General features: G+C 29.2%; 1 protein-coding gene across 1 annotated transcript; it reads right to left on the reverse strand.

The window, feature by feature from the left end:
* Positions 1–2833: 2833 nt before the first annotated feature.
* LOC106326136 lies at positions 2834–3326 on the reverse strand. Its single transcript, XM_013764158.1, has one exon. It carries the CDS (start codon positions 3196–3198, stop codon positions 2953–2955), a length of 246 nt encoding a protein of 81 aa, XP_013619612.1. The 5' UTR covers positions 3199–3326; the 3' UTR covers positions 2834–2952.
* Positions 3327–9465: the final 6139 nt, after the last annotated feature.

Below are 9465 nucleotides of genomic sequence, written 5' to 3' on the forward strand. Positions count from 1 at the left end.
CCTGAGAGTAACATCCGCTTACGGAACCAATCAAGCGTCCTAGACTACGCCAATTTTATAGTTCCTTGTGACAATACATGGAGATTGGTAAGTTAGTATTTGCTGCTCTTCTTTCTTTATACATCATGTAAAATGTTTTATTCTTCTGCATGATAATAAATTTTATCCCCAATTGATGATGAAGAGTAAAACGATTTCTGAAGAAGAAGAAAAGGAAAAAATCGACGTAGTATTCTTTTTTTATCAACCCAAATTAAACCGTCTCTCCACATATCATAAACCAAGTTAACGTTAAAATAACATCGTTACGGTTTTAGGGGAATTAGTTTAAAATCGATAGTTTGTGCATGTAATTTAAAAGATAGAGTTGTTCATGTGGTTTTTGGCATGACTTAAAAATTCATGTGTGAAAAAGTCGGGAACAACTAGTTCATAGGGGAATAAACCATTTTCCCTGCTTTTTCATATGACTTCTAAAATTTTAAAATTAATATATAAAAGCATATGCAATAAAAATAGTTTTTTAAATTGTCTATATTTTTCAAAATCTCAAGATCGGTCATGTATATATTGTCTTAGTTCTACACATAAAAAAATAGCAGTGATACTAAAAAATCAACTATTTGGAAAGTGTGTGGGGTTTAGGTTAAGAAATTTGTTTATAGATCGAAGTTTTTTTTTTCTTCTGTTTATGAATATTTGAATGAGTATAGGAGAAATAAGAAAAGATTGTAGTTCTTCTCTTAGCTTTCTATTATGTTTTATTTTTCTTAAAGCATTCTGTTATGTTATTTTGAGTGTAAAATTATTTCCTTGGGCCGAAGTAGGGAACTTATGTTTCTCCACTCGAGCTGCCACTCTCCGAGATTATCTTGTTCCTAATATAGATAAAGTAACGTGGTGGAATAGTTTTCCTCTTTACATCTTTCAGGCGACACTATTTTAGCGGCTTGTCCGTCCATACTGGATTAGTATATTGGCAGAGTCCTCTTTTATCATATTACCTTACCATATATGTCTATCACATACTGGAGGTGATAATGAAACTACAAAACTGGTGTCGAACTCTCGTGTACTAGATAAGAGAGATTAGGCCACTTGGCTGAATTATCTAAAAGCCCCTAAATTCTTACTGTTGTTCCCTTTTAGCCTCATAGTTTTATTTGCTCTTAGCATCTCTAGTAAAATTAAGATTTCAAAGTTGAGCATGAATTTTCAAAATGTTACTATCTTTTAGTTTGAAAACACTTAAAAATTTTTTAAAGTTGAAAACGTATAAACAAAAAATTTTAAAGTTGAAAACGTATAAACAAAATAGGGTAAAGAGTAATAAGGTAACAAGTAACCAGAAACCAAATACTCAATGCAAATGTAGGTGAACCGATACTCACGACAATGAAAGGTGTACCAAATAGATATACATTAATTCTTCAACACCCATGTTATTTTTCTTTATCAAAATCCAGCTTATCGTATAAAGTCTTCCAACGAGTTAATGTGCCTACTTGCTTGAATGATAACGTACAATTTTCATCATTCATGATAACAAGTTGGTCTAGGTTTCTATTCTTTCACTAATGCAAACATTGTCTTTGCGTTTTCTATCAACATATTAATTGTTTAGTATCATTTTCAACTTTCCATAGACTATTGTTGCCATATGCGAACGTCAATGCTATAAACTTAAACGTCAAACACATGTAAAGCTAGTTTTGATTTTTAAAAATAGAGACAAGCGTTCATTTTGAGGGAAAAAAAAACTATGCTAAAAATAAAACGTAAGCATAGATATAAAAAGCAAACACAAGCAATCAATCGCAAATCTTGTTGTGATTGGTGTGCATTTCTCACTTTAGAAAAGACATATATGACAAGGATGTATATTAGTCCTTGAGAGTTGACAAAAAAATATTAGTTCTTGAGATCATATATACATATCTATAAACATTCTAGAGAGGGTAATTGTCAATGCTTACCAAATACAACTCTAGACTGACTATTGGACTAATTCCACATTTCTTTGTATCAGTCAATCATACAATGCAATATCATGCCGCCAGAAAAGACTATGGAACTATTGAGATTTTGCTTGGTTTTGATCATCACATGAGGACTATAAAATTATTTGTCGGAACTTCATTAGTAAATTCGATTACACAAACTAGTTCCCTTAATCTAGCCGATCATAATGTAATTCTGAACCTATATCCTTTCCTCAACTTTCAAAGATGAACATCTTAACATAAGACCATTATGAATTTTGCTTGCATTGCACGAAATAAGATTCCAAAGCATTTCATAAAGTTCAGTAGCATGGTCGTGCCTATTTAAAAATACATGTTAAATGTTCTCTATTTTTCAAATAAGCAAGAAATTACTAACTACTTTACACGATAACAGGTAATCAACTACTTTTACAGACAACTTCCGTTAACATGATGATGATAAATTTTCAAATTCAGTATATTACAGAAACAATTAATCTTCACATCGTCAGTTCTATCTACTGAACGACGGTATCATTAATTGGTTTTCTTACGTTACCAGTATTTATTGTCCAGAAAACTTGAGAGGCTGTGTCTGATTTTCTACAGGTTTCCAGCTGTTAAACTTTGAAAGCTGTAAAAATAAGGATTTTGAGGTTTTAAGAATTAAACGTTAGATTTTTCTGTTGTATTTTTTACTTGTTTCAGGATTTGTTTAAGAGCATTTTCTGTTTATCCGCTATAAGAAGAATGTAATTTCAAGTTACAAAACTTTAATATAAAATTTAACATTTAGCCTAAAAATTACACTTAGATTAATTACATTAACAGGTTAAAAACTATAAAAATCAGATACGAATAATTTGTTGGGTATTGTATTGGAAGAATTTAGAATTTTACATATGAACTAAAGAATACAAAAAAGACATTGTTGACGTTCAAAAAAACGAAAAAAAAAAATAACGTGTTAAAATCTGCAACCGCAACAGAGAAAGAAGAAAGCAAGCTTAGAAACCAAAACCATTCCTTCAATGATAGACATGATTCTGTATCTCAAAGTTTCGAAAAACGACATCTTCAGATTCAGTCTCTTCCACTTTAGCCCTCCAAGTCCCAAAAATTTCAACCTCGTCCTTTCTTTCCTTGTCTTAAATATCGAAAAGGTACCTTTTCTCATCATCTTTGATCTTGAAATCCTTTCGAAATCGAACATAACAGAGCGAGAGAGAGGAAGTAGGTATATTATGTGTTGCTTATGGTTTGTTGTTATAAAGTCTTCGCAGACGAACAAATGAGTTTTATACAAGCCCAAAGCCAGGGTGTATTGGTAATTAATAATCGTTGATTTGAAGCGTGTTTCAATATTCCAATTTCCAATGATCAACGTAGGCGTGCTGACGCGAAACCACTCTGTTTCTTTTCCAGAAGAATTTTCGTGGATGTATCATTATCTGTTTCTATATATAGTGTAGTTATCTTTTATAAATATTTTATACGTATATCTATAGTTCTATACAATATATAATTTAAGAGAGTTTAATGTCAATTGATTATCCTATTTCTAAGTGATATATAAGTTATTCATGTATATAAAATATGTACGTATATTTTTTGTTCCAAATATATATACTAGGTGTTTTGTCTGTATTCTTTGTTCCAAATATATATACTAGGTGTTTTGTCCATACTTGCGGGTTTAATAATTTTACAAAAAATTGTAAATAGATATATTATCAATTAAAAACCATGAGAATAAGTTATATTCATACTTTTGAAATATTTAATAATTAATTAAATGTTAAATTTTATATATGATAAAAATTATTTTTGTAAAATATATTTGATTATGTAAAATAAACTTAAAAACATTCATATATACATAAAACAATATACATAAATTTATATTTATTTTAAAATATTATGATGTAAAATATTTTTGGATAACATAATATATAATCTTTTTAGATAATGATGATTTTAAAATTAATGAAATTTGTTTTAAATTATGGGTAATTATATATTAAAAATTTAATCTAATTATTTATTAAAGATAATAAAGACTTTAAACATTCAAAATTTTAACATGAGAGAGAGAAAAATCACTACAAATAATAAGATAAGTATTTTTGATTTTTTTGCCAATTTTTTTCAGAAATTATCACACTAAGTGGTTTTGATTGTCATAAGAAATTTAAAATAGAATCCATTTAATATTACTAAACCAAATATAATAAAAATGTATATAATATTTTAATATTACTGAAGTAAATATCATATAAATTTAACTATGATATTATCCTTAGATTTTTTTTTTATTATTCTCAAGACAATGAAAATTTATCATCTAAATCACTAAAAATATTTATTATAATTAATAATTAAGTTAAAAATATGACTAAATCTAAAATTATGGGGTGCATGACAAATCAACAAATTCACTTCTCAAATAAAAGTATAGACAAGGCGATTTTCCCGTATTCATCCACTGGTTCAAATATTTAAAACTCAAAATCATAATAATTTATTAGTATTGTTTTTTCTTGTAAATTCATCCACTGGTACTAATACACTAAGAAGTCTACGTAAAAGATGTTAGTTTTTGCATTTGACCAAACTTTGAGAAACTTTAAACTTTTCATAGTAGACTTCACCGGAAGTCTACATTATGTAGACTGCTAGAGAAGTCTACAAAATGTCAGTTTTGCATTTGACCAAAACTTTGAATGCGTTGAATATGTTAGTTTTGTATTTGACTAAAATGTTATAAAGTTGACAAAAAAAAAAGCTGTAAACTTCATATTCAGTCAACTAATCTCAGAAAAAACGTAAACTCCATATGAAGTCTACTATTTTATTTTGGTAAATGCAAAACTAAATTGGGAGTTGACTTCAGGTGAAGTCTACACATGTGTAGACGTCCATCTCAATGTATTTGTAGAAAGTCAAACTTTGTCAATTGTAAAAATTAACATGTTCTAAAAAATTAAAAAAATAGACTGTAAATGAAGTCTACTTTTCAAAGTCAAATCCTGGTTGAAGTTTGGTCAATTGCAAAAACTAACATTTTCAAAATGTAGACTAAAAAGAAAGTCTACACATATAAAATCACAATTTGTTGTTAAATAAAGATAACAATCCTTGGATTTTGTAATTGCAAAAACTAACCCAAATTGTAGACCTACATGACTGCCTACATACGTAAACTGAAAAGAAAGTCTATTATTTTGTAGACTGAATATAAAGTCTACATAGAAAAATCTATAAAAAGTAGAGTTGTGTATTATTCGTAATGTATTTTCAAGATTTTTAGTTTGCAATGCGTGTTAGTTAATCCTAATGGTCTTGAACCATTTTGAAAATATAATCTTTTATAATTATGAAATTATCAACACTTTGGTTTCAGTATCTAGTTAGCTAATAAGTGTAGACGTCTTTGTAAGTATACTTTGTAATATTATCAAACATGAAATTTTTCTTCGCTAATTTTGATAAATATAAATACAAAAACACATATTTGATATCACTCAAATTACCCTAAGGAGTGAATTACTCTCTCAAATAAGAGGTTCAGTTGTAGTACTTAGGGATCGAATCTACAAAGACTCTAGGATTACACAGTAGATTTATAGTCTTCGAAATAAAGCTAGACAAATAGGTTTAGCAGTAAATGAAGTGGTGAACAAGATAGTTGTTCGATTGGTTTGATTTGAGGTTGTTAACAGTTGAGGAAATAGCTAGATTCAAGTTTTATCTTAGATGTGATAAGTAAGCAACTTATTTGGGTTATTAGGGGGTTTATAGATATAAATTGTTCTTGAACTCAAACTTGGGTAAAATCAATTGGATTATCTATAGCTAGATCTCGGATTTCAACTTTCGTATATCAATCACGAGAAAGTGTCGATCGATGATTCTTAAAGAATATTGATCGATACATCTTTTAAAATATCGATCGACACAATGATTGTCGCATCGATCAATTCTTCTTATAGAAAGCTTTACGAACGGGTTTGATTAGTGTTATGTAACTTACCAGACCAACTTTCGTGTGTATCTAGTCAGTTAGATCACACTAGTTTAGTTTCAGGAGTCAAGCTATTGTTTGTCTCAATTAATCCTAGGATCTAAGTTAAAGGGTGATCAATCCTAAACTTAGCATTAAGAGAAACTAGATGAATAACTATATTTTAAAACACCCTAGCAACAGTTCATATTAGCAATACATAAATCAACCTTATGAGAAACCTAAATCTAACAATAAGACTACTCAGACATATTCATAAGAGACATGGTTATGATGGTCTGAATAATACTGCAATAGATAAATAAAAACAGAATAGAGAAAAGAAACAAAGGGAGTTCAAGATCTTCCCTCTCTCAAGGTGTACAGATATCTCTCTCCATTCCCAAGCTCTCTCTCTCTAGAATAGTATGAAGCATAGCCATCAACAATGGCTTAGAAACAGTAAAATAGGGTTTTTAGTCGTGCATGGATATTTTGGTAATTTGTGGTAACTTCTGGGCCTAAATTAGTCATAAAATATACTCGGCCCACGTCCTGGAAACACCGTTGATCGATGTCAGGGGTTCACCATCGATCGATTTTCCTTTATCTACTCGACAACTTCCTCTCGCGAGGCAGACTGACCACTCTTCAGTAAAACGTGTATAACATCTGCTACAGGATGCTGATTGACCTCAGACCGGCGGCATTGGAAAGATAACTCAAAGCTCTATATTCTGTTAAAATATGCGATCAATCTAACGGTGGGAAGGTCTTCATCCAGAGCTAAAAATCTGACGCGTCTGTGCAGCTCTGCACTCAAAAAGCTCCAAAAAGAAACCAAAATCACCACTTTTCTCCAAATCGTCACTGAACTTGTAAACACTCTAAATATACTCTATATCGTAGTAATTAGTTATTAAAACACTTATAAACCATGGCTAAAAGTGGGTAAAATTCATGGCCTATCAATATTTAAAATCTATAGATGTAAATCTTACATTTTTGGGTGGAGAGATAACAACCATGGAAAAAATACCTAGAAAATAAGATAAAATTATTAATAAAACATAGGAAAGAAAATTTAAGTCATATTTTTGTAGAAGTCTGCTTAAAATTATTGTTTAATAGACTTTTTTTAAGTCTACTAGTTTTATCTTATAAACAGACTTCATTAGAAGTGTACATTATCTATAATTTTCATATCTGAAAAAATCTGTTCATTTTGAAATGTGAAAAATAGTTTTAAATCAGAAAGACTTACATTTTTAGAGAAGAAGATGAAAACCATGAATTAGTACCTACAAAAACAAGATAATATTGTGAAAAAAACATGGCATAAAAATACAAATTTAAAATCTATAGATCTAAAACTTACATTTTTAGAGAAGATGAAAACCGTGAATGATACCTACAAAAACAAGATAATATTGTGCGAAAGACATAGCATAAAAATACACATTTAAAATCTATAGATCTAAAATTTACATTTTTAAAGGAGAAAATGAAAACTATGAATCATAATACCTAAAATAATAAGATAATATTGTGAGAAAGACCTGAGAGAGTTTTAGAGAGAAGGGAGAGAGCTTTAGAGAGAATGGAAAGAGTTTTAGAGAGAAGTGAGAGAGTTTTAGAAACTTATACAGCCATTTCAGAGAGAGATTGTGTAAATTTTATTTATATAGGGACAAAAGTTGTAACTAGGTTAAAATTCTTTTGAATTCTATTTCGGATAAGAGTAATAATTCTTTTGAATTCTACTAAAATTAAAATTTTGGAGTAGACTTTATTGTAAGTCTACTTAGTAGACTTTTTGTAAGTATACTATTATAATTTCATTATTGTTGTTTATTTTTTTATTAGTTTAATAATTTTAATATATGATCTTACAACTTTTGAATATTAGTTGAAGATTATTTATTCATACAAAAGCTAAAATTAATCAAAATTATTTTGTTTTTTGTAAATTTTTGTTTTTTATTGTTTTAGAAAAAATATATAAATTTATTTTTTCATTCTTTATTGTTCTAATAATTTTAATATATGGAATCACATATTAAGTTGGTTAAATCTGGTTCGGTTAAATTCGGTGGGCGTAGACTTCTTTCTCAGTCTGCACCGATAAGGCTTGGTTTAAATTGGATTAGGTTAGAATTTTGTTGGTTACATCCGGTTAGGTTAAATTCGATGAGAGTATACTTCTTTATTAGTCTACACATATTTTTATTTTCGTATTTCCTTTATTATTTTAGTAATTTAGATATTTGAATTACAAAATTTCTTTCTTTATTTTTTAATATTTATAATATATGATTTCATATTTTTAACTAAAAAATAAGGATATATTTTTAATCCCTAATTAAAGTAGATTGAATTGTAAGTCTACGAAACCCTAAACCACAAACCTCAAACCCTAAATGTTTTCTTAATAATCAAAAGAGTCTCAATTATTGTATCAAATATCCAAATATACAAAATATAAACTACTCAACACTAATACGAAAATTTAAATCAATAAAAAAAAATATCAATCTAAATTCTAACCCTAAGAATTAACCTTAAAAGACATAACATGTTACAACATTTTGTTCTAAACCATAAATATTGTCTAACACATGGTTACCAAGTCAATATATATTCTTTTAATTGTTCATTTATATAAAATTTTAATTTCTAAATTTCATATTAACCCTTATATTAGTGATTAATTTAAATTTTCACAAAAAATATTTTTTTACATTTTTAAATTTAATTTAGAAGATCATTACAATGTAGACTTGTTTTGAGGTCTACATATACGTAGACTTTCTTTGTTACATGTAGACTTACGAAGGACATAATTGTAAAATAACTTTCTGGTTTTTTTTTTTGTCAACAAACGGCTATTCTATTACTCAAACATGAGGTGGTCTGGGTAACCAGACCGGAATAGAACAACCAATAGAACAAAGAGATCTATGAAAAGATCGAGCATTCCTAGCTAAAGAATCAGCAATTTCATTCTGTGTTCTTGGCACGTAGGTGATCTTGAAATCCGAATAACACATGAGAATAATTTGAATGGCTTCCAGCTCCGTTGAAAAGTTTGGCCAGGCTTGGGGTTCCTTTATCATGGCTATCAGGTCCTTGCAATATGTTCCAAAGTGTTGGCAGTTTGAATGTTGAAGCATGCTTTCCAGTGCCCATTTCAATGCTTCCAATTCCGAGTGTAGTGCTGTCTCCCACCTCCTTAAGTTCCGTGTTCCCATAAGTTGGATATTTCCCGTGTTATCCTTCCATACCCATCCAATTCCACTGAAAAGATCTGTGGATGTCCAAGAGCCATCCACCATACACATATTATTCAAGCTTAAGGCTTGTACCACTTCAGTGTTTGGTGCCTGTGGGGGATTAGGTATAGACTCCTTAGCATTATACCAAGCCTGACATTCACTATCTGCGTACCTGACCAGTTCCAAAGGGTCCCTGTCAATC

Source organism: Brassica oleracea, chromosome C2 (assembly GCF_000695525.1).
Source record: "Brassica oleracea var. oleracea cultivar TO1000 chromosome C2, BOL, whole genome shotgun sequence".
NCBI classification, from domain to species: Eukaryota; Viridiplantae; Streptophyta; class Magnoliopsida; order Brassicales; family Brassicaceae; genus Brassica; species Brassica oleracea.

Excerpts from the sequence above, each read along its gene's own strand:
- LOC106326136 (XM_013764158.1), bottom strand. The coding sequence starts at position 3,198 with ATGTTCGATTTCGAAAGGATTTCAAGATCAAAGATGATGAGAAAAGGT.